We start from the raw sequence: 26,809 nt of genomic DNA on the forward strand, positions 1-26,809 counted from the left end.
ATGGTTCCGCTTCGCTCAACAGGACTTGCACGACCCTGGATGGGAACATGGTGTTGCTCAAGATGAGAGGAAGAAAAAGGCAAAGTGCAATTACTGTGCGAAAATAGTAAGCGGGGTAATTGACAGATTAAAGCAGCATTTGGCTAGAATTTCTGGCAAAGTTACATACTGTAAAAAGGCTCCTGAAGATGTGTATATGAAAATGAAAGAAAATCTTGAAGGATACAGGGCTAGCAAAAAACGACAATCAGAGGATGAAGAGCAATCTTTTGATTTACATTTAAATGATAATGAGGAAGAGGATGAAGAACCTGTTGGTTATAGACACAAGGGAAGGCAGATCGGGAATGATCAAAGCTTGGTCACATTTATAACCCCACTACGGTCATTAGGGTACGTTGACCCAGGATGAGAACATGTTGTCGCTCAAGATGAGAAGAAAAGAAGGTAAAATGCAATTATTGCGAGAAAATAGTTAGTGGGGGGTATAAACCGGTTCAAACAGCATTTAGCTAGAATTCCAGGGGAAGTTGCATACTGTAAGACGGCTCCCGAGGAAGTATATCTTAAAATGAAAGAAAATATGAAATGGCATTGCACAGGAAGGAGAAGAAGGCCGGAAGCCAAAGAACTTGCAGCGTTCTATATGCATCCAGACAATGATGAGGAAGAAGGGCTTGCAATTGGTAAAAACAAAGCATATCGTATGATTGGTGATCAAGATGTTTCTTGTAGTAAAACCATAAGAAAAAGATCTAGAGGGAGGTCACTGAAAAATGGTACAAGTAATACTGAGCTACAACAGAAACAGATGAATTTGGATGCTGTAATTGCAAAGACACAGAAAAACCAGGTACCATTATCGTACAAGCAATCAAAACAAAAGGCAGGGTCTGAAAAAAAGAGCCATAAATAAGTAATCTCCGCAATCTGCAAATTTTTCTATTATGCTGCAATACCTTTCAATGTCGCGGATTCTCCATACTTTCACAAGATGCTGGATTTGGTTGGCCAATATGGACATGGATTAAAAAGCCCTACAACCAGATTAATTTCTGGTCGATGTCTGCAGGATGAAGCTGGAAGTATTATCTTGTAGAAATCAAGGCTTCTTGGGCTACAACCGGGTGTACAATTATCGCAGATAGCTGGAAAGATGTGCAGGGAAAGACAATAATCAATTTCTTGGTGCAGGGAAAAAAATACTTCATTTCCTCCATTGATGCATCTGACGTAATCAAAGATGTTCCAAGTCATTTTAAGCTCTTGGACAAGGTTGTGGAAGAGGTAGAAGAGGGCAACATTGTACAGGTACTGTAAAAACTCTTTTTCTTTCAATTTCTTAAGTTTTTGGCTGATCACATGCATTATAGAGTGAAATCTCTATTCCAAGTTTGAGCCTTTTTTCCTAAATATTTCATTAAACTTTGATGGTAATTTCCTGGTAGCATGTATATTACAGGTAATCACAGAAAAGATATCAAGGTTAAGTATAATGCCATGACAACCATCGGATGTCATGAACTTTGTTTTGCGACTCAATTAGAATGAGCTCCCTTGAATTCCTACTTTAATTCACCTCAGGGTAATTAGTTCTGAAACATGGAATCAACAATAGTTTATACTAAAACATACGCAATTTATTTTTTGAGTGTCAAATGCAAGTAATTTATTTGACTGTTGCACACTGTGTTTGGGTTCTGCATCAAGATTATCAGAATTTCCATTGACATGTCCTGCCTCAATGCCAGATAAAGGCTGCCTTGGATTCATTTGAATTGAGTTTCTCCAAGTTTGCTACATTTCTTTTTCAGCCTTTCCATTGGCGTACATATTTCAGTTTGCCAAATAGAAGCTATAGATATCTGCATTGCCCGAATATTGTCTAGAATAAATTTCTTGGTTGTTTCTACATATAATACATATAAGAGCACTAGCAACCATATAACATCTGTTGATAAGGAACTCTTGTCCATTGGGATTTCTCAGACAAGCAGCGCGATGCATATATTGTGTATGAAGAAAAGGTCTAACTAGTAAATTTGTGGACGAAAAACAATCATCTGATACACAATATGCACAAAGACAGGGACCGCTTCACTTGCAGTTTTTGAGCAGAGATCTATAACAAGTAGGCCGCTTCTTTTTTTTCTTTTTCGTTTTTTTTTAGAACAAGGAATGAGGGGCACACACATGACAAGTTATACCTAGAATGTCGGTCACCTAAGACCAATTCTAAGATCCACATTTGTCAAATGTATACTTGTAGATGCATGTTAACAAATTTTGATGTGTTCTAAATTCTTGTAGCTTTGGTTATTATATAACCTGGTAAGCTCATGTTGATGGGGACATCAGAGCCCTTCGTCCAGATGATCCTGAGCCTCCGGATTGAGTCAGACCCGGATTGGGTCCATTTGAGTCCGAGTCATTTTCTTTTATTGCATTATTTATTTTTGTTTTAGTCAAGTCAATTTGGTCCGTTATTTTGTTATTAGACTGGTTAGTTGGGTTTATGTAATTGGGTCAATATGTAAGGTCTATATAAAGACCACCCCTCTCATGTATGAGGAAACTGATCATTGAATGAAAAAAAACCCTAGCCTCCTTCTTGTTCTTGTTCTTCCTCCTCCTCCCCTTCTTTTCTTCCTGCATCTCTATAACCTCTTCTTCCTTCTCCCTTCCTTGTTCTTCCTCCTTCTCCTCTTTCTCTGTAGTTGTGCTGCATCAACTTGGTATCAGAGCCGTCGGCTTTGCCCCTGCTGCCAAAGCCACGATCCAGGTTATCTGCCAAAGCCCCGAGGTCTAGCTTCTCTCTCCCGGTGCTCACCAGAAAAGCAAAAAAAAAAAACAGAGAGGAAAACCCCTCATCTGTTTTCTAGAGGAGAAAGGCTCGACACCCTTCGCAGGCCCGCCTTTCCACTGCTCCCGTTGTTCCGTTGCCCGCTCGTGGCCGCCCCACCCGGAAGAGGGCACGCTTGCCGCCGATTCACCACCGGAGACCACCGCGACCCCTGGAGACCCGCCGCCCCTGGTCCGACGGAAAGCCCTTTCGGCCGCGACCTACCGCCACCGTCTATGGCCGGATACGGGAGAGGAACGCCGCCACACCACCCCGCTCGCCTCCGCCATGCAGTACCCCTCGCCGTGCTCCACCTCCTCTGTCTCACCGCTGGCCGCTGCTTCTCCTTCCACGAAGCACCCCGCTTCCCCTTCCACTGAGCACCACCGGGATGTGCCCATCCCTCGTTAGCAACGCCGCCAAGGATTCCAACCACGCGGTCCACAGTCGGCCGGAGAAGACCCCTCGCGCCATCGGCCGCCGCCCGTCGCCACGGACCACGGAGCCGCAGCAGAGATCACCGCCCTCCGCCACGACCATCGGAGCCCCGCCCCACAGCCGCCGCCGTAAGAGTCGGAGAGCCCTCCCGAACTGTCGGAAGGTTTAAAGTTGCTTAACGGGTAAGCTTCACACCCGTTAGCCCACAACCCGATAACCCAGGTCAAAAAAAAAAACTGCGCACGTGAACTGCACGTGCTGACGGTAACGGGTATCGGAGCAGGTTGCGTCCGAAAATCCAAACCCGATAACCCGAACCCGAAAAGTTTGAAAAAAAAAAGAGAGAAAGAAAAAAAAAGGAAAAAAAAGAAAGGGTACCTGTTCATCTTCCCCGATCGTCTGCCCACCGCTGCTGTCGTCGCCCCGCCGCCGCTGCCGTCGTCGCGGCTCCTCCGCCGCCGTCTTCGCCGAACCGCCGAGGTGCCGCCGCTCCCTCACGGTACCTCCCCGTCGCCGAGCATCGTCGCCTCCGAGCCCCTCCTCCTCCGTAGTCCACCGCCCAGCCACCGGTGCCCGAGCCGACGCCACCATCCCGCCGGGGCCCGAGCCGACGCCGCCGGCCTCCTCGTACATCCCCTCCCATTTTCTTCACCACATGCCGACTCCACAGGCCGCACGCCGCCCTCCTTCCGCCGCCGGCCTCCTCGTACATCCCCTCCCATTTTCTTCACCACCGGCCGACTCCACAGGCCGCACGCCGCCCTCCTTCCGCCGCCCTCTCCTCACGGCCCGACTACCCCGCCGTGTACCTTTCCCCATCTTTTGCACCGCTGCCGCGCCCCTCCACCACTCACCACCGCCTCCTCACCCACAGCTCGCCGCCCTCCATTTCCCCTCATCCCTTTTCTTCTTTGGCCACTGCAACTCACCTGAGCCCAACACCCCACCAAAAAAAAAAAAAAAAAGTCTCCCCTGAGCACCCCTCCATCAACCCCAGACAGGCCTCTTTTGGGCCGGGCCACCCCACTGCCTCCTCACAGGCCCAAGCCAGCAGGCTCTCACTACAGAGGCCTGATCCCATCTCACAAACTCAGCAGGTCCACTCTCCTCCATTTTACAAGCCCAGCAGACTCGCTAAGGTGCTGTGATCAGATCCAAGTAGAAGCCAATTGAAGCCAATTGAAAGGGTCCATCAGCTGCAACCGCGCACCGATCGTCGCCCCAGCCCACGAGCACACATTCTGGTCGCCTACTTCACGACAGATAATAAGATTTCTACTTTTCTTGGGCTTGTTCATTTAATTATGTTCTAATTCTCTTGCATGATAGCCACATTTTGAAAACTTACTTTTGCTGTCAAAATTCAGAACATAGAACCCCTACTTTCAAACCCATCCTATTTGCCCTTTTAAAATCTAAATATTAAATTAGCACACCCTAACAACTGGATGTTTCTCAATATTCTTCGATCAGATTAATTTAGGATCAGAACAACTGTACTACTTGATTGCAATCTAATTTCTTAAATTGAATAATCTTAATCCTTAATTCTGAATAACCGAAGTAAAAATCAACAACATTTAAACTTTAAGTTATTCTTGTGAAAACTTACTGATCTCTGAAATCATAATAGATTGCATTAGTAGGTTGTCCTACATCAAATTTGATCTTGCATCATATTTATTAGGGTTTCATTAGTGACATTGCATTTCACATCATCATCTAGTGTTGTCATTGCATACCAACCCATAGTGATAGGGAGTATTATTTCAATCAACCTAAAACCCTTGTAGCTACCATGAATTCCGACGTTTTGAGATCTCTCATGGAACAGCTCGATGCCATGCGGGCTGGAAACGAGGAATTCAAACAAAAGATCCGTGAGCTCATGCGAAATTCTAAGACCCCTAAACCACCAACCCCCATTACAGCTCAACCTAAAATCGGTTTGGCCGTACCACCTATAGTCCTTCCCCATCCCCTTAGGAACCAACCACCTTCCGGTCACCAGCGTGATCTAGATGAGAGGCTGTTGCGTACCGTAAGAATAGAGGCGCCTACCTTTGCTGGTCAACCCGAGCCAAACGTGTATCTCGATTGGAGAGCCGCTATGGATAATTACCTTAAGTGGAACGAGATGACTGACGATAAAAAAGTACGATTTGCCAAAATGAAGCTTATTGGGCAAGCTCACTGGTACTGGCATAATGTTGAACATATGCGTGAGATCCAAAGGCTTCCTCATATAACTACATGGGAGGATATGAAAGAAAAGCTAAATGAGAAGTATCTGCCATTTTCGTACCGACAACGCCTTATGGATATGTGGCAGAAGCTAACTCAAGGGACATCGACAGTTGCTGATTACATCGCCCGATTTTAGGAGTTTCATATGAAGTGCGGTGTAATAGAAAAGGAGACCCTTACCCTCTCTAGGTTTCGGGCAGGACTCCGCGAGGAGATCCAGAAAGAACTACTCCTCCGAGAGATTATCACTCTTAAGCAAGCATACCAGTTGGCCCAAGATGTTGATAGTTTCTTAAGACTACCTGTAGTGAGGCCCATCGACTCTCGACCACTAGCCCTAGGAGCCTGACCTAACCAAAATTATCTCTCACAACCTAGACTGCTTTTCAATCCTCCTAATCAGCCCGGCCTAACCCAAGCACCGACTAGGACCTCCCCAATGCCTGTCCCGAACCCTTCAACTGATAAGAAAAAAGAAATATTAGGTTCCAAACCTCCTTCTCGAAACCAAACCCAATACTTTTTGTGCCAAAAGTCTGACCACATTGCGTCCCAATGCCCTGCCAAGACTTACCTGATTACTGAACCAAAGACTAGGATCCAACAGACCGAATATGTCGAAGAAGTCTATGAACCAAATATAGAAGACTATGTAGAAGATTTTGAAGATGAACCCACAGAATTAGACTTTGTCCAAAATGATTTCCAAATGGAGACTATTGATCTAAGTACAACCAAGCTACTTCACATCACTACTGTCGAAGAGGTAGTGAAAGATATTGAGAACCAGTGAGGATGATAGTGTTATTTTGATGATTAACAAGCAATTATCTAGAGTATGGTATAAGTTAAATTGATACTTCATTTATAAGTTCATTACTCTCAGTATATTTGGTTAATTGAAAATAGATATATGACCTTGTTCATTTGAATGAATCTAACCTTGAGAATGCAGCAAAGTGTGGATTGAGTCGACCCAAGGTAAGCATGAGTCGACCCAACCTTGAAGAACCTCAAAAACACAACTGAAGAATGCTCTCTGGATTTACTGAGAGGGTCGACCCAAACAGTGGTTGAGTCGACCCAAGCTTGAGTCGACCCAAACCCTGAGAGGGTCGACCCAAAGGCAAGACAGAAAGACAGACAGAAATTGGCTCTCTGGAATTACTGAGAGGGTCGACCCAAGAAGAAGTTGAGTCGACCCAAGTGGACTTTGAGTCGACCCAAAGAATGGTTGGGTCGACCCATGGGAAGGAAGGCTGAAATTGAAGTTTCTGTGGTTTCTGAGAGGGTCGACCCAAGGAATGTTTGAGTCGACCTAAGGCAAAGTTGGGTCGACCCAAGGACAGGTTGAGTCGACCCAAACACGGGCTGAACAGTAACGGCTAGTTCTGCAACTGTACTTTTTGTCCTTCCCAAGGTGAGTAACGGCTAGTTTTTCAAATCTAACCATTGGGACTTGTCCTAAGAAGGTGGGAAGCTATTTAAAGGGGCACTATTCATCAGAGAGAACAACTTTTGAGTTGAATATCAAAGAGTACCCAAGAATACAAAAGTGCCCTAATCTTCTTCATCAAGAGCTTCATTCAAGAATCAAAGAAAGGGATTGAGCAGATTCAAAGAGGCATCAAGAGCTCCATCCCCTTTAAAGAGTGAAGCATCCTTGACAAAGAAGAGCAAAGCGACTTCAAAGCGATAAATACTTTCTAACTCTTCCTTGTAGCTTATATTGTTTCATATGCTTATTTAGGAGTTTGAATCTTTCCTTTTGTTATTAAACACTTTGTAAAGGTTCGTTGGTGAGCCCGCAAAACCAACAAAGGTTTTTGGTGAACCCGAAAAACCAAAGTGTATAGGTTCGTTGGTGAGCCCGTAAAACCAACAAAGGTTTTTGGTGAACCCGGAAAACCAAAGTGTATAGGTTCGTTGGTGAGCCCGTAAAACCAACAAAGGTTTTTGGATTGTGAGCCCGGAAAACAATCCAACTGTAATCCGCGAGATTATAGTGAATTCCCAAGGGGACGCTTGGGGAGTGGACGTAGGTGCTAAGGAGAGCACCGAACCACTATATATTGTTGTGTTTGTGTTGTGCTTGTGTTTTCATTTACTCTTGCATTATCTTCTACTCTTGCGTTAGTTTAACTCACTCAAATAGCTTAAGAAAGCGTCCACCGCACTTAATTAAGAAAATGTTTAAAGCACCAAAATTTAGAAGAAACCAATTCACCCCCCCTCTTGGCTTGTCACCTTGGGCAACAAGTGGTATCAGAGCGAGGTGCTCTAATAGTGCTCATTGATCTAACAATCAAGAGTTAAAGATCATGACAACCCAAGTGGGATGTGCAATGAGTGAGGGGCAATCCACAAATAGACCACCTCTATTTAATGGCACAAACTACACATATTGGAAAGCTAGAATGAGGATATTCATTCAAGCTTCGGACTATGAACTGTGGCAAATCATCACTAGAGGACCTCACATACCCACACTTAACATAGATGGCACTATCATACCCAAACCAGAAATGGATTGGAATGAAAGTGATAGAAGATTAGCACAGTTAAATGCAAAAGCTGTAAATACACTTTACTGCTCTTTAGATGTAAATGAATTTAATAGAATATCCACTTGCACCACCGCCAAAGAAATTTGGGATAGACTTGAGGTCACACATGAAGGGACCAATCAAGTTAAGGAGTCCAAGATAAACATATTAGTACACAAGTATGAACTGTTTAAAATGGAATCTACTGAGTCCATAACTGATATGTTTACTCGTTTTACTGATATTATAAATGGGCTTAAAAGTTTAGGAAAGTCTTATTCTAACTCTGATTTGGTGCATAAAATTCTCAGGTCTCTACCAAGGAATTGGGAGGCCAAGGTAACCGCTATTCAAGAGGCAAAGGACCTCAACACACTGCAGTTAGAGGAGCTCCTAGGATCTCTCATGACCCATGAGTTGACAATGAGGCAAAATTCAGAAGATGAGGTCAAGAGAAGAAAACCCATTGCCCTAAAGACTACCACCCCTAGACAACAAACTGAATCGGAAGATTCAGATGATGATGAAGATATTGATGAAGAAGGGATGGCAGTGCTTGGGAGAAAATTCAGAAGATTCATGAGAGGTAAGAATAAGTTTCATAAAAAGAAACCCTTTCTTAAAGGTAACTCAAGCAAAGAAAAGGTTAAGGATAAGGAAAAAGAAAAGGAGACTCCCATTTGCTATGAGTGTAACAAACCCGGGCATTATAAGATAGATTGTCCAGATTTGAAGAGGATGGCAAGAAAGTTGAAAAAGAAGAATTTTATGGCCGATTGGAGTGAAAGTGAGGAATCAAGTTCGGAGGACGAAGATCATCAAGACACGGCCCAAATATGTCATATGGCCAATGACGATGAGGTAGATTCTGAACTTGACTGTGATTTTACTGTTGATGAATTGCATGATGCATTCTTAGAACTCATGGAAGAACATAAGAAAGTAATTAATAAAAATAAAGCTCTAAAAGAAGAAAATCAATCTCTCATTAAAGATAAGATAAAACTGTCTCATAACTATGAAACATTAAGTAGGAAACTTGAAAATGAAACCAAAAATCTAATTGCTGAAAATGTCAAGCTAAAAGAAGATGCTGAAAAATATAAATCTTTGGTAGATAGATTTACTCTTAGTTCTACTAAATTAAACTTGATTCTTGATAGCCAAAAAGCTGTATATGATAAGGCCGGTTTAGGGTATAGAACAAATAGGAAACAAAAACTCTTAAAGAATATTTTTGTAAAAGCTAAAAGGGAAAATATTACTTGTTATTGTTGTAATAAGATAGGACATAGAGCATATGAATGTAATTTTAGAAAGTCTAGTCAAAACAGATCAAGTAATAATCAAAAGATAAAATTCAAGAAAGTTTGGGTTCCAAAAGGAACATGGAGTACTAACCCTAAAGGACCCAACTTAGCTTGGGTACCTAAAGGTTCTTCTTGATCTTGATTGCAGGTGTGTCTTGCAGCTGATAAAATAGAAAAAACGATGGTATCTAGATAGTGGCTGTTCAAGACACATGACCGGTGACGAAGATCAATTTGTCACCTTGGAACCAAAGAAAGGTGGAGTAGTGACCTATGGAGACAATGGTAAAGGATATATCATTGGAAAGGGTAAAATTTTCATTGCTCCATCTATTTTTATAGAAAATGTTTTATTAGTTAAGGGTTTGAAACATAACCTTCTTAGCATAAGTCAATTTTGTGATAAAGGATTTAAAGTTACATTTGAAGCATCTGTATGCATAATCACAAATCCTAAAGATAATAGCATTGTACTTGTAGGACAAAGGCAAAGAAATATTTACTTAGTAGATCTTCATGAGTTAGGCAAGAAAAATGGTTTATGCTTAATTACTAATGAAGAAAAGAAAATTGAAACTAGTTGGCTTTGGCATCGAAGATTAGGACATGCTAGTATGGAATTAATATCAAAACTAGTTAAGAAGGAATTAACAAAGGATGTGCCAAAATTGATTTTTGAAAAGGACAAAATATGTGGACCATGTTCATTGGGAAAACAAACTAAGTCATCTTTCAAATCGAAAAACGTAGTATCAACAACTAGACCATTTGAACTCATACACATGGATTTATTTGGACCTACTAGAACTACAAGTCTAGGAGGAAAGAAATATGGACTAGTTATTGTTGATGATTTTTCAAGGTATACATGGGTTTCATTTTTGGCACATAAGAATGAAGCATTTTCAGAATTTTTGAAACTATACAATAAAATCATAAATGAAAAGAAACTCACCTTAGTAGCCATTCGAAGTGATCATGGTACTGAATTTGAAAATCAACACTTCGAGGAATTTTGCACTAAAAATAGAATATCACATCAATTTTCAGCACCTAGAACGCCTCAACAAAATGGAGTTGTTGAAAGGAAAAATAGGACATTGGCAGAAATGGCACGCACAATGTTGTGCGAGTCAAATCTTCCAAAGTACTTTTGGGCTGAAGCTATAAACACCTCTTGCCATATTCTAAATCGAGTTTTAATACGACCTATAACTAAGAAAACTCCTTATGAACTTTGGAAGAATAAGAAACCAACTGCAAAATATTTTAAAGTGTTTGGATGTAGATGTTTTATCTTAAATAATGGCAAGGAGGACTTAAGTAAATTTGATGCCAAGTCAGATGAAGGTATCTTCTTAGGATACTCCACATCTAGCAAGGCATACAGAGTATTCAACAAAAGAACCTTAGTAGTAGAAGAGTCAGTCAATATTATATTTGATGAGTCTGATAGTGAGTCTGCTAGGAAAGAAAATACTATTGATGATGATACAGGAATTATCGACTTTGAAAAGTTGAAAATTGATGACGTGCCAAATCAAGATAAGGGAGATGATTGCGTGCCACCACAACCCCAAGACGTGCCAAAAGAATGGAGGTATGCACATGGACATCCTAAAGATTTAATCATTGGTGATCCATCTCAAGGGGTAAGAACTCGATCATCTCTTAGAAATTTAAATGATTATCTTGCTTTTGTTTCACAATTAGAACCTAAAACTTATGAAGAGGCTGAAAAAGATACTAACTGGATAAATGCCATGCAAGAGGAATTAAATCAATTTAAAAGAAGTAATGTATGGACATTAACTGAAAGACCAAAGCATAATTCAGTAATTGGAACAAAATGGGTATTTAGAAATAAATTAGATGAAAATGGATTAGTTATAAGGAATAAGGCTAGACTTGTAGCTAAGGGATACAATCAAGAAGAAGGAATAGATTTTGATGAGACATTTGCTCCTGTAGCTAGATTAGAGGCTATTAGATTGCTTCTGGCATTTGCATGTTTCATGGATTTTAAATTATATCAAATGGATGTGAAGAGTGCATTCTTAAATGGTATTATTGAGGAGGAAGTATATGTAGAACAACCTCCAGGATTTGAAAATCATGAATTGCCAAATCATGTGTTTAAACTACATAAGGCATTATATGGATTAAAGCAAGCACCTAGGGCTTGGTATGATCGACTAAGTAAATTTCTGCTTGAAAATGATTTTTGTAGAGGAAATGTAGATAAAACTTTATTCATCAAAAGAAAGGACAAAAATCTATTAGTGGTGCAAATATATGTAGATGACATAATCTTTGGTGCCACTAATGATACTCTATGCAAAGAATTCGCTGATTTAATGCATGGAGAATTTGAGATGAGTTTGATGGGAGAACTAAGCTTCTTTCTAGGATTACAAATCAAACAAACCAAAGAAGGCATTTTCATTCATCAAACTAAGTATACAAAGGAAATACTGAAGAAGTTTGGGAATGAAAATCATAAGGGAATTGGCACTCCAATGAATCCTACTAGTAAGCTAGACAAAGATGAAAAAGGGAAAAGTGTTGATATTAAGCTCTATAGAGGACTAATTGGATCCTTGCTCTATCTTACTGCTAGTAGACCCGACATTGTATTTAGTGTAGGGATATGTGCTAGATACCAATCGGATCCTAAGGAGTCACATTTAAGTGCTGTTAAGAGAATCCTTAGATACTTAAGAGGAACTACCACCATTGGATTATGGTACTCGAGAGACTCCTGTCTAGATTTGCTTGCATATTCAGATGCTGACTTTGCTGGATGCAAGTTAGATAGGAAGAGCACAAGTGGCACATGTCAATTCTTAGGAAATAACTTAGTATCATGGTTTAGTAAGAAGCAGAACTCAGTGGCACTGTCCACAGCTGAAGCTGAATACATAGCTGCTGGTAGTTGTTGTGCTCAAGTATTATGGCTCAAGCAACAACTAGAGGACTATGGAGTCAAACTAGATAATATTCCTATTAAGTGTGATAATACTAGTGCTATCAATCTCACTAAAAATCCAGTTCAGCACTCTAAAGCCAAACGCATAGAAATAAGGTACCATTTTATTAGGGATCATGTGCAAAATGGAAATGTATGTATTGAGCATATATGCACGGAAAAACAATTGGCCGACATATTTACCAAACCATTGAGTGAAGATAGATTCTGTATGCTCAGGAGGGAATTAGGCATATGTGATCCTTTTTATTAAAGAAATATAAAAGGGAGATAGTAGTCTCATGATACATTCCTCTAATTTCAAAAATCCCATGAAACATGAGTCAAATTTGTTATCTATAGATTTCTTACTCATGTATCATTGTTCCATAAAGAGTTTATAAGGATTGGAAGCAAGGAAAACTTTTTAGAAGCAAAAAGGAAGAGAAAAGAAAATTTCTGCACTTGGGTCGACCCAACCCAGAACATGGGTCGACCCAACGTTGAGTCGACTCAAGAAAAATCTTGAGTCGACCCAACGTCGGGACCCCACTGTTAAAAGGGGGCCCGAGAGCACATCTAGGGTACTGTTTGCCCTTTGTCTTCTTCCGAAAAGACTAGCTCCCACTCTCCAATCTCCACTAAACTCCTCCAAACAGTAGATTTCCTAAGGATCTTGGAGAACTGGGACCCAAACGAGCCGTAGCCAAGAGATCCGGAAGAGTGACCCGGGTCCAACCAGAGGAAAGGCACCCTACCGAGTCTTCTCCCGTGTCTCCAAGACGTGAGGCACGTGCGGAGGTCCCTCCTCCTCCTTCCCCCTCAGTGATCCTTGCAAGATTTGCGGGGAGGCCGGTTACTACCGGGAGAAGGATCCATTCGGAGTTTTTCAATCAAGAAGGGTTTCGGATTTGGAAATGGATCCAAAGACAAGGTTGGGAGTATCTTTGCTCCCTAGATGTGGTCATCTACCCCGGGTTGGTACAAGAGTTCTATGCCTTCCTCAAGACTGGTATGGGAGGGCTTGTGTCGGAAGTTCGAGGGGTTCGGATCCGTGTGTCCGAGGAGAGCTTGAGTGAGTTACTACACCTACCCTGCATAGGAGCCACTCCGGAGAGGCCAGAAGACAAAATGAGAGCTCTGCAATTGATCATGGAAAACGAGAACTTCGATTTTTCTCAGAAGGTAATAGCTAGTTCTCTTTCCGCTGAGATGAGGTTATTGCTCAATATGATAAATAGGATTTTATTTTCGAAGACCGGGAGATTTGATCTCATCTCAGAGCGAGATCTAGCAGTTATGGAGTGTATGATTCGGGGGACTCCTCTAAATCTTCCGGCTATGATATTAAGGCAGATAAGGAAGGTGATGTGCAGCAACAGGGTATCACTACCTTATGGTATGATACTTACATTGATCTTCCGTCAGCATGGTTTACCTTTTGAGGAGGAGGCATCCAAGAGTCTGCATCACACGGACACGTACACTGCACGGACACTCATACGCATGGGATATGCGAAAGTGAACGGACAGTGGATTCACACCAGTGCAGGCATTCAGGGTGAGGCACCAGAGGAGAGGCACCAGAGGATGAGGATGAGGAGCCTATGGATCATCCTACTGCACCCTCAGAGGCTGGACCATCGTCATCCGCTCCTCCGACAGATACGGATGACTTCTGGAGCAGGATGACAGAGCTCATGACAGCTCAGGCGAGGACTATTACTGACGGGCTCACGAGCCGATTGGACGCCCGGTTGGATGTCATGTCTGCTGAGATCAGTGATCTGAGGCAGCAGATAGGAGCACTCCGAAGAGAGAGAGAGACACATGGACCATCTGTGCCACAGGCTGCTGAGTCAGAGATATCGGCACAGAGTCATCCCGCTCGTCGTGCTCCACGCCAGACACAGTCTCACCAGGCTCGACCTCCCCTCGCCACGTATGCTAGGAGGATGAGGACTAGATCCCAGCCATTAGATTCCCCCTAGGCTGATCTTAGCGTCTATGTTTAGAGCCTAGGCTAGATATCTAGTTCTCACATGTATCTTGCTTTTCTTCTATGTATCTTGTTTTTATCTTATGTATCTTTAAATCTTGATTAAGGAACATTGTATCTGTCTTTGTTTTTGACATGAATGTATGAAAATGTTCCTATTTTGATCAATGAAGTTTGAAGTTTATTATTTATTGCATCTTTTCTCATATATATATTTTGATGATAACAAAAAGGGGGAGAAGAAAAGAAAGAGTATTTAAGAAAAGAAAGAGTATTAAGAAAAGAAAGAGTATTCAATTTAAGTAAAGAAAGAGTATTTTATTTAAGAAGTAAAGAAAGAGTATTAATTTTGGGAGAAGTAAAGAAATATAACAAAAAGGGGAGAAATAAAGATAAAAGTTATGTAAAGAAAAGAGAAATAAATGGGCAAACAAATTGAAAATCATATAAGAAAGCTTATACATCTAAGGGGGAGCAATTTGTAACAATGAAATTGACTAAATCAAAAATTTCCATCAAAGTTTAGAATTTGGCACATATAAATTCAGAATTTGGCACGCACCTCTCGCACCCCGATACATAACCTGAAACTCAGAGTTTATCTCCAATTTTTGAAGTTTCATTGCTAATGAATTATAAATGAAAGGGGGAGCAATTCAAAAAGTCAAATTGGCAACATTTGAATGATATAGGGGGAGATTTCACAAGTATATATGAAAAGCTGAAATTCAGCAATTTAATCCCTTTTATAAACTGATTTTAAAGACAAGTATCAATAGACTTATACTCTTTATTTTGTAATCATCAAAAAGGGGGAGATTGAGGATGATAGTGTTATTTTGATGATTAACAAGCAATTATCTAGAGTATGGTATAAGTTAAATTGATACTTCATTTATAAGCTCATTACTCTCAGTATATTTGGTTAATTGAAAATAGATACATGACCTTGTTCATTTGAATGAATCTAACATTGAGAATGCAGCAAAGTGTGGATTGAGTCGACCCAAGGTAAGCATGAGTCGACCCAACCTTGAAGAACCTCAAAAACACAACTGAAGAATGCTCTCTGGATTTACTGAGAGGGTCGACCCAAACAGTGGTTGAGTCGACCCAAGCTTGAGTCGACCCAAACCCTGAGAGGGTCGACCCAAAGGCAAGACAGAAAGACAGACAGAAATTGGCTCTCTGGAATTACTGAGAGGGTCGACCCAAGAAGAAGTTGAGTCGACCCAAAGAATGGTTGGGTCGACCCATGGGAAGGAAGGCTGAAATTGAAGTTTCTGTGGTTTCTGAGAGGGTCGACCCAAGGAATGTTTGAGTCGACCCAAGGCAAAGTTGGGTCGACCCAAGGACAGGTTGAGCCGACCCAAACACGGGCTGAACAGTAACGGCTAGTTCTGCAACTGTACTTTTTGTCCTTCCCAAGGTGAGTAACGGCTAGTTTTTCAAATCTAACCATTGGGACTTGTCCTAAGAAGGTGGGAAGCTATTTAAAGGGGCACTATTCATCAGAGAGAACAACTTTTGAGTTGAATATCAAAGAGTACCCAAGAATACAAAAGTGCCCTAATCTTCTTCATCAAGAGCTTCATTCAAGAATCAAAGAAAGGGATTGAGCAGATTCAAAGAGGCATCAAGAGCTCTATCCCCTTTAAAGAGTGAAGCATCCTTGACAAAGAAGAGCAAAGCGACTTCAAAGCGATAAATACTTTCTAACTCTTCCTTGTAGCTTATATTGTTTCATATGCTCATTTAGGAGTTTGAATCTTTCCTTTTGTTATTAAACACTTTGTAAAGGTTCGTTGGTGAGCCCGCAAAACCAACAAAGGTTTTTGGTGAACCCGGAAAACCAAAGTGTATAGGTTCGTTGGTGAGCCCGTAAAACCAACAAAGGTTTTTGGTGAACCCGGAAAACCAAAGTGTATAGGTTCGTTGGTGAGCCCGTAAAACCAACAAAGGTTTTTGGATTGTGAGCCCGGAAAACAATCCAACTGTAATCCGCGAGATTATAGTGAATTCCCAAGGGGACGCTTGGGGAGTGGACGTAGGTGCTAAGGAGAGCACCGAACCACTATATATTGTTGTGTTTGTGTTGTGCTTGTGTTTTCATTTACTCTTGCATCATCTTCTACTCTTGCGTTAGTTTAACTCACTCAAATAGCTTAAGAAAGCGTCCACCGCACTTAATTAAGAAAACGTTTAAAGCACCAAAATTTAGAAGAAACCAATTCACCCCCCCTCTTGGCTTGTCACCTTGGGCAACAACCAGTCACCTGAGTTGGCACTTGTAGCTAAAGATACCCATGCGGAGTCCAACCTTGAACATTCCCCGATAGTAGTTTCCCTTCTAGAGGAATTTCATTTTGTAGTCCCTGATGATCTTCTGGATGCCCTTCCTCCGATGCGTGATATCCAACACGCAATTGATTTAGTTTTCGGGGCATCTTTGCCCAACCTTCCACAACATAGGCTCAACCCAAATAAATATGCTAGGATCTGGGATTTAATATTACCGACAGCTGAATTTGCATATAATAGTTCGGTTAATAAGTCCATAGGCATGAATCCATTCGAAGTGGTGCATGATTACAAACCTAAGCAACCCCTAGACCTGTTTTTCATGTCTCATCAGTATAAAGTCTTTGAGTCTGCGCAATCAATTGCATCACATCCACATTCATTGCATCAAGAAATCAGCAATTGTAGTCACTTTAATAACTTAAAATATAAATCTCCTGCTGATTTACACAGACGTTATAAAGAGTTAAGTGAAAGAGATTACGTCATGATAAGAATTAGGCTTGAACGACTTTCTTCGGAAACGTTTAAGAAATTGCAAACTTGTAGTGCGGAACCGTTCAAAATCTTAAAGAAAATCAGTTCGAATGCATATGTTGTGGATCTTCCTGATGACTATGGGATTAGTGCGACATTTAATATTGAAGATTTCGTCCCATACAAAAAGACAATATTCATGCCTTCTGACCTCTTTATTGATATACCTGCCCATGTTGGACACCCTGACCTATTACCTGCTGTTGAGCCACCACCTCCCAAATTTCATGCACGCAAAGAACAAATAGAACATATATTGGATGAGCAGGTTATTTCAACCAGGAACGATGGTTACCAACGTTACCTTGTTCGGTGGAAAGGTCGACTAAAGTCTGACATGACGTGGATTTTCAGAGCCCAATTGCAGCGCCTTGACCCCGATCTTCTGGAGCAGTATGACAGCCGGCCAGACCTGTACTCGACGGGATCGAGTTTTTCTCATCCGGAAGGAGTTGATGGGGACATCAGAGCCCTTCGTCCAGATGATCCTGAGCCCCCGGATTGAGTCAGACCCGGATTGGGTCCATTTGAGTCCGAGTCATTTTCTTTTATTGCATTATTTGTTTTTGTTTTAGTCAAGTCAATTTGGTCCGTTATTTTTTTATTAGACTGGTCAGTTGGGTTTATGTAATTGGATCAATATGTAAGGTCTATATAAAGACCACCCCTCTCATGTATGAGGGAACTGATCATTGAATGAAAAAAAATCCTAGCCTCCTTGTTCTTCTTCCTCCTTCCATTCTTTTCTTCCTGCGTCTCTATAACCTCTTCTTCCTTCTCCCTTCCTTGTTCTTCCTCCTCCTCTTTCTCTGTAGTTGTGCTACATCACATGTCCTACTCATCATAATCATCAAGCCTTTTTACAACTATTTTGAGTCGGCTTTATGGATCCTCCTTCATCAAGTATTCTTACTTAGGGCAATCTCTGATTTTTTGCAAGTTTCTCCATATCCTAATAAACTCATGTATTGCCGATAATTGGGAATCCTTACAATGGTTGTACAATGTTCTTAAGCTAGTGAAACTCAGCTAAATCAATATATCATATCACATTATTGATTGGTAGATTCTATCACTTACCATGAACAACTAGCTGCTCAAATTGCATTAGGTGCTTGCGGTGTTTTGAACTACTAATAGTTCCTTATGAATGGGTTCAAGGAACGCATAAAATTCCAGACCTTTATATAAGCATGTTAAAATTAAGGTCCATGCATATACTTGTATATGTGTCAAGACCGAAAAACAGATTACTTGTGTCATCATCAATTTGCAAGCTATAAAACATAGCAAGTAGCAAGCAAAAGCTACAACTCTTGTCTTATAAACCTTACTTTTCAACAAAGACAACCACAATAGTGGAGAAACCAAACCTAAAGATGCTTGTGGCCTGAACCCACTACATTACAGGTGCTACTAGGTAAGATCATTTAGGAATTGATGCCAAGATCATTTTCCCAAAAAATTAAAAAATAATTAATGCCAAGATAATGCCAATAAACAAACAATCAAGTTGGAGAAGAAACTAATTTTGTATTTAACACATTATACATTTTACGAAGATGACAACAATTTGGTTAATGTTGATAGGGATTTAGATATCAACGCCCACACCCTAGCGAGACACCTACCGGTGCAGTGTGTGCGCCATGCCAGCACATGTTCAATTCTGCATCAAAACAAAAGAGAATAAAAAACTTAAAATTCTTTATTAGTTAAAAAATGTTTAAAAATAAATTTAATAGGGTTGTTCCAATCCATACCGATGGTTCTGCATTGTTATGTATCGGGGACTGCGAGCTACAACCAGAAGGGAACCCAAGCTGTAGGAATTGACCCATGTTGCAATCAATTGCGTCATCAGATATTGGAGATGCAACACTATTGTCTGCATGCTGGAATTATAAGATTGCAGAATTAGAACCATGCCCTACATTGGTTTCTCTTTCTAGTTATGTGCTTATCTCTGTATCTCCCTAATCATATGCTCTTACTGAAAATAAGCAGCTAGAGAAAATTCCTAACTTGAAAAAAAAACTTCACACAAGAGAAAAGATTAAAAAAAAGTTAGGGAAACATTGCAGGGTTGCCCAGGAAGTGAGGAAAAGATTATTGAGATTGGGCTTCCATCTTCAAGAAGCAATATTCCAGATACAAAGACTGTTAGAGTAGGGCTGAAAACAGGTCCGATAAAATTTGACAGCACCATTTCCGTATCCAAATCGGATCAAATTTAGATTACAAATTTTGATATCTAATCAGATCTGGATTCGAATTTGGATATATTTATAGATTTTGATTTCAAATAGTTTTCCAATCTAGATCCTAGTATTTGGTAAAAATATAAGATAAATTATATAACCCAAGATTCAAGCCGACGTTCTCTGGTTTGAAAGGCAAGCCTTCAACCACTAGTCTACAACATGATTATTGCTTTATATAAGTAATTTATTTTATCTATCCATAAGTAATGTTCAATGTATGTTCTCTATTTTTTATAAAAAAAATTTTCTCTTTGATAAAAAATAAAAAAATGAATATATTTTATTTTACTATTTATGATATTTTCAATATTAATAACTTCTATATATTTTCTATATCTATATATAACTTCTCTTACAAGCTCTTTAAAAATAGATAATTCATAATCTAGACCCTTAACAAGGTAGGTCTTTGTGCAGGTTTATAAATAATCTTGCCTTAAATCCTTAGTTATCTATGTATTTTTTTTTTTTGCAATCTTTATGATTATATAAATAAATATCAATTTTTATCACTGAATTCTGCTAAAAATTTGATTTATAACCAAATAGTATTTGACTTATATTTATATTAAGATATCAAAATATAGATACAAATAATATCCAGCATACATTGATATCCGTTCAAAATAACTACAAATGCACTTAACTCTAAATTGTATTCGTATTTGTTTAGAACAAATATGGATGTTAATTTTGGAATCCATTTAATATGCGTATTCATATACATATTCATTAAAAAACAAGTTTTGCTGATCACATCTTCTGTCTCATCTATAGCAACTAGAAGCGATTTGGGTTAATTTCTAAAGCCAAAAATATGATAGTTTGAGCAAATGCAGCAAAGAATTTAGCAGTACTCTTTTGCTCGAAAAAAAAATAGTAAAACTATTGATGCGTTAGGTCCTATTGCATCACTTATTGAGAGGCCAAGCTGAAGCTAAAATTATGAAATGGCTAGAAGGGCTATAAGTTGTTTCTTGTTTCTCTTGTCCATGTGAGTTGGACAAGCCCTACTAAATCTACTTGTCCTTGAAAAATGGATTCCTATTTTTGAAATTTATTCCAAAAGAAAAGAGACTTCTTCTTGCAAATAGAATGCCTTGCCCAATCAACTTGAGATTTACTATGCAACTGGGGCAGTAGCTCTATGGCATGTAGGTAACTAAGTTAGGATGAGTGGTGCATCTTTTTATGTCACAGGAAAAATATACATCCTTTTATGTCACAGGAAAAATATACATATTGTTACATAATGGGACCCAGTAAGTATACATCTTCCATGTTCAGAAGAGAAGCAGCATAACATTGCTGTTCGCCCTTATCCTTGAGGAGTCAATCATCTTCCCTAGAACAAAATGATTTGCAGGAAATCATGGATGGGTTCAAGATTGGAAAACATTATCTGTGACATTCTGCCTAGAATGTAATTGGCGGTGCATCTTTTTCCAATTCAAAGTTGGCATCATATGCCTGCCTTTCTATCTTGCTTTTGATGAATTTCTGAGAAGGTAGCAGTCCTTGGTATCTGATTTCTTCTTTTAATCTAAGTTCTTTCCGTGTTTAAGGAATATTGAAGAGCGGTTTGGAACTTACATAAGTTTAGTTAATATAAGACAAGTCTCACCTCTCCTGACTATTGTTCTGGTTTGCAAAATGCTGAGGAAAAAAAAGAAAAGAAAAAAAAAAGATCAATGCACACACATGACATGTTGACACCTAGAATATCAGTTGTTCTAAGACCAATCCTAAGATCCACGCTTGTCAAATGTTTACTTGTAGATATCTGCTATTGATAGGTTCTGAATTCTTGTATCCTTGATTATTGCAGACATCTAGATGTCATAATCATGATAATCATCAAGCATTTTTCCAACTATTTAGAGTCGACTTCATGGATCCTCATTCATCAAGTATTCTAATATAGGAGTGTCTCTAAAGTTATTCCAAGTTTCTCTATATCCTGCCAAATCAAGGTGTACTTGTGAATGGGTTCAAACGGATGCTTAAAATTTCTGAGCTTTATATAGGCATGTAAAAATAAAGGTGTATATACTCATGCCTTGTATATGTGTGTCATGACCCAAAAAAACAGTTTGCTTGTGTTATCATCAATTTGCAAGCTATAAGACACGACAGCTAGCAATGAAAGCTATAAGTCCTTTTTATAAACCTTAGTTCTCAGCAAACACAACCACAACAAGGAAAAAGGCCGCCTAAAGATGCTTCTGGCCTGAACCCACTGTATTGCTGTTGACTATTTGCGAAACCACTCCCTTTGCATGGTGTTACCAGTTAAGATCATTTAGGAGTTGATGCCAAGATCATTTCCCAAAAAACAAAAAAGAAGCGATGCCAGGAGAATGCCCACAAATAAACAATCAAGCTGGACAAGAAACTAACTTTAAGGAAGATGGCAACAATCAAACTTGGTTAATGTTGACCAAAGATTTAAATATCGGTTCCCATAGGGAAATAAACACCTGCTAGCATAGTATGTCTGTGTTCCATACCAGCACATGTTTTAATTTTGTATCGAAGCAAAAAAGAAATTTAAAAAACTTTAATTTTTTTAGTTAACAAAATTAAAAACAGATTTAATACGGTTGTGCCAATCCATACCAATGGTTCTGCATTGTTATGCACCGGGTGCTGCGAGTAAAAACCAGAAGGAAGCTCGAGCTGTAGAAATTGACCCATGTTGCAATCATCTGCTGCATCAAATATTGAAGATACAATACTGTTAGCATGCTCAGTCTTCACCCAATCCGACACTTGTTTCTCCTGGGTTCCATCATCAATTGTTTCTTTGTTCTCTATTTCCTCTGCAAAGACAGATAAAGAAACAGAGCAGTTGGTGCCGGTATCAATTTGGCAACTAGCCGAAATGCAAGTATAGCTCATTTAAAAGAGAACCAAAATTGCAATTTCGTTTCCAATACGCCTGTACCCATATGTACCACCTGAATGTGGAGGATAGAATTTTGTCTCCAACACTCCTGCAATTTGGACACGTGGATGAATAAATGGCCGCCAATCATCTTGGGAAAGCAGAAGTTGAGGACATTGTTCTATTGTTAAGAATTTTGGGAAGAAAGGGTGATTCAGCCCTTGCACCATTGCGATCTTAGGGCAATTCACAATCTGCAGCTCCTCAAATACATCTCGATTCTGCTGTACCAACTGCAAACACCTTAGGTTTTCACAACTGTCAACTACCAAGGACTTGAGCATGGATGGGAGCAGTTCATCTCGTAAGAGTCGGACTCCGAGACAGTCCTTTATGACCAAGCTTCGAATAGATGCGAGCATGGGCGGGTACCATAGTAATGGTGGTGAGATGTCCGTGCAACCCCATATGGTCAGCTCTTCAATTATCGGTATGGAGTCTCTTTGCTGAAAGGGTTCCCAAGAATTACTGAAACAAAGATGCTCAACGGATGTCAAATCATCAAACCCACGCATTATCTTCTCCCATGTGTTCGATATAGTCAGCTTGTTGCCTGAAGCGATCTGGTACATTAGCAAAAGAGAATTAGAGAACTCTGTTGGTACATGAGTTTCATACAGAAGATTTAAAACAAACAATCTAAGAATATACGATTGTGTAAGTCTTCAAGTGATCAATTGGAGCACTTCAAATATAGTATGGAGGGTACCTGAATGCAGTTGATTCTTTGTATTTGGCACCAATTACTCAATCCAGGGCAATCAACAATTTTCACTTCATCAGGCATAGATGAGAGCTGATCTTCTAACATGATTTGAAGTTTAGGACAATTTTTGATAATTAAACTTCTGGGAGAAGTAAGGTTTTGCATCCTCGCAGTGATGTTAACTGCTGGCACTCCTCAATATGCAGATCTTGAAGATTGGATGGCAGTCCTTCCTCTGATAAGAGCCGAAGTTGAGGACAATTTCTTATAGTTAATGCCCTAAGAGAAGTAAGATTTTGCACCCCAGACAGTAATGTCAACTGCTGGCACTTCTTAATAAGCAGATATTGAAGATTGGATGGCAATCCTTCCTCTGATAAGAGCCGGAGTTGAGGATAACTTTTTATAGTTAATGCCCTAAGAGAACTAAGATTTTGCATCCCCGGCAGTAATGTCAACTGCTGGCACTTCTTAATAAGCAAATATTGAAGATTGGACGGCAATCCTTCCTCTGATAAGTGCCGAAGTTGAGGACAATTTTTTATAGTTAATGTCCTAAGAGAAGTAAGGTTTTGCATCCCCGACAGTGATGTCAACTGTTGGCACACCTCAATATGCAAATCTTGAAGATTGGATGGCAATCCTTCCTTTGATAAGACCCGAAGTTGAGGACAATTTCTTATAGTTAATCTTTCGAGAAAAATAAAGTTTTGCATCCCTGACAGTGATGTCAACTGCTGGCACTCCTCAACATGCAAATCTTGAAGATTGGATGGCAGTTCTTCCTCTGATAAGAGCCGGAGTTGAGGACAATTTCTTATAATTAATGCCCCATGAGAAGTAAGGTTTTGGAACCCTGGAAGTAATGTCAACCACCGGCACTCCTCAATATGCACATCTTCAAGATTGGATGGTAGTAGATCTGAAAAGAGCTGGAGTTGACGGCAATTTTGTATGATTAATTTTTTAGGAGAAGTAAGGTTTTGCATCCCCGACAGTGATGTCAATTGTTGGCACTCCTCAATGTGCAGATGTTGAAGATTGGATGGCAGTCCCTCTGATAAGAGCCGGAGTTGAGGACAATTGTATATCTTCAGATTTTTAAGCGAGTGGAGATGATGCAACCCTGCTATGGATGTGAGTTGCCGACAATCAGAAATGTACACCCTCTCAAGCATGGATGTTGATATGGGTGCGTCCAGATTTCCAAGAGAGTCATGAATGTATAGAGCAAGAAATCTTATTTTTTTCACAATCCATTATATCGATTTCTTGAAGTGATGCAAAGGAGAAAGAATTTCCACCCATTCTGGAAACTTGGAACCACCATACCCATTTATAAGCAACATTTTGAGGTTGGCGTGAGGTTGGAGATACTCGAGCATGACTTCCTCCCTTTTTTCATCCGTTGAGACATCCTTATTTTCCCCTGGAAAAGCTTCTAGATGTAGTAATCTGTAATAGTGCTCCTTATGATACGGATCATTTATGCAGTCGACCGCATTCCAATGTAGACCCAATTTCTGAAGTTTATGCTTGCGTTTAAGACCGGCATCCCCTGGCATCCTCTATGTTGACCACGTTTCTGAGCCCTGAGATGATGAGAGTTTCGAGGTTCACCAAGTCCTTAAGCCCTCCTATCCCACCCTGCACTTTATAACATCCAAGAAGGCTATGAAGTTTTGTTAGTTTTTGGATCCCAGCTGGCAGGCAGAAAATTTGCCCGTTCCGAATTTGTAGGTGGTGGAGATTAGTAAGGCTTCCTATGCCATTGAGTAACTCCTCAAGACCCTTGTACCCCTTAAGAACCAACATCTGCAGGTTGCGGAGCTGACAAACTGTTCCAGGCAGCCTTCTAATACGAGTCATGCTTAGTTCAAAGTATCGTAGGCTGGTAAGGTTACCTAGGCTATCTGGTAACTCTGCAAGATTCCGGCAATTAAGTGCCAATATCTGTAGGTGATAAAGGAGGCATATTGATTTAGGGAGCTTCTCAATTTTGTTGGATGTGATACGTAAGTAGCGCAGGTGCTTGAGGTTACCGAGTAAATCTAGAATCTCATCTTCCATTTCCCAACAAAATTGTAGAGCCCGTAAACATCTTAGTAGCGGTAGATTCTTAATTATTTCTGAGATTGTTGTTAGAAATCCAAACCAAGGCATTATTAACAAGGTTCGTAAAGCGCTAAAATTATGCAAGCGCGGTGATTTCCAAAATTTCTTTTCATCTGTCACGTATAAATGGCGAACCTCATCGTGACTGGGTAGCTTCTTACCCATAATTGCCCAGAACTCATTCTCTGCAATAGATTTTGCTAGATCATGTATCATATCATGCATCTTAAAAAATTAAACTGATAGGAATCAAAGAACGATCTTCTTTGCAAGTCAATGAAATATTCATCGCCAATGTCTTCTATACTTCTACTTCCACATGTTTGGATGTAACCTTGCACCATCCACAATCGGACTAATTCATCTTTCTCAAATAGATAATCCTTGGGAAACATGGAACAATAAACGAAACAAGGTTTAAGACGGGCTGGCATGCGGCTATAGCTTAATCTAAGAGCTGGCAAAATCTCATTCTTCTCGTCGACTTCCCATATATCACTTTGTATGACATCCATCCCAGCTATCTTCATCTGCCGTGTATCTCAGAAGACTTCCTATTGACTTCACCACCAATGGTAAACCGGAACACTTCTCGACAATCTGCTTATCCATATCCACCAAGCTTGGTTGTTGTACAGGGTCTCGACCACCAAATGCATAATGCCTGAATAATGCCCAAGACTGCTCTGCAGACAAGCAGAGAGGATGATAAGGACGCACTGTCTGCATGATCTCGGCGACCGAATCATTCCTACAGGTCGTGATAATTGTCACCGTTTCTGCACCAACGAAGGGGTTTCTTAAGCTCTCCCAACGGCTTTGCTGTTCATTCCAGACGTCGTCGAGCACCAGCAACACTCTCTTCCCCTTCAGCTTTTCCTTGAGAGTATCTTGAAGTTTGCTTAGTTGTGTAGAATCACATGAACTCCAGGAAGAGACTCAATGATGGCCTTTGTTAGCCTTGGAACATCAAAATCATCGGATACACAAACCCATCCAGTTAGATTGAAATATTGTTCTACTTTGGGGTCGTTGTAGACCAGTTGGGCGATCGTGGTTTTTCCTAGTCCCCCTTTGCCGACAATCGGAATGACGGAGACACCATTTCCCACACCCTCGGGAAAACAGCAAATCAATTACCTCCTGCTTGTCGTGTTCCCTTCCATAAATACTCGACTCATCCACCATTGTGGTTGGTTGGTGCTGGGTACGGAGCTTCGAGGACCCGTCGCTCTCCATCTTGCTCTCTTAAACGGAGGGCGTTCCCGATCCCTGCGAGATCTCATCGAACCTCTCCCTGATATCCCTGATTCTATCCCCCATGCCGTCCGGAATTGAAACCTGTTGGAGTTTTAAATTTATAAAAATATTTAATTTTTTTAAAAAAATAAACCAGCCTTACCCCTGAATTTTAGATGATTTAAATACTTTAAAATACTTATTTTATCCCCCATTGCCGTCCGGAATTGAAACCACTATGGTGGAAAGAGAACCACTTACCTCTTCCTCATCGTCCCCTTCACTCGCTTCCTCTTGCGGCCGGAAGCTCGGCCTTCCACTTGGGCTCGCAGTACCTCGTACTGGTACTC

At 40.4% G+C, this 26,809-nt stretch overlaps 1 protein-coding gene and 2 pseudogenes across 1 annotated transcript; 1 reads left to right on the top strand and 2 right to left on the bottom strand.

Annotated features, from left to right (window-relative positions):
* Nucleotides 1-1,320, top strand: LOC120108366 (annotated as a pseudogene).
* A 17,189-nt stretch (nucleotides 1,321-18,509) lies between these two features.
* LOC113461903 lies at nucleotides 18,510-23,254 on the bottom strand. The gene is made up of 5 exons (XM_039121953.1): nucleotides 23,109-23,254; nucleotides 22,413-22,962; nucleotides 22,072-22,274; nucleotides 18,952-19,083; nucleotides 18,510-18,857 (listed from the first exon to the last, which is right to left on the bottom strand). The coding sequence occupies exons 1-5, from the start codon at nucleotides 23,208-23,210 to the stop codon at nucleotides 18,852-18,854; spliced, it is 993 nt and encodes a 330-aa protein (XP_038977881.1). The 5' UTR covers nucleotides 23,211-23,254; the 3' UTR covers nucleotides 18,510-18,851.
* Nucleotides 23,240-25,735, bottom strand: LOC120108367 (annotated as a pseudogene).
* Nucleotides 25,736-26,809: the final 1,074 nt, after the last annotated feature.

This window comes from Phoenix dactylifera, unplaced genomic scaffold (genome assembly GCF_009389715.1).
Source record: "Phoenix dactylifera cultivar Barhee BC4 unplaced genomic scaffold, palm_55x_up_171113_PBpolish2nd_filt_p 001296F, whole genome shotgun sequence".
In the NCBI taxonomy this organism is placed as follows: Eukaryota; Viridiplantae; Streptophyta; class Magnoliopsida; order Arecales; family Arecaceae; genus Phoenix; species Phoenix dactylifera.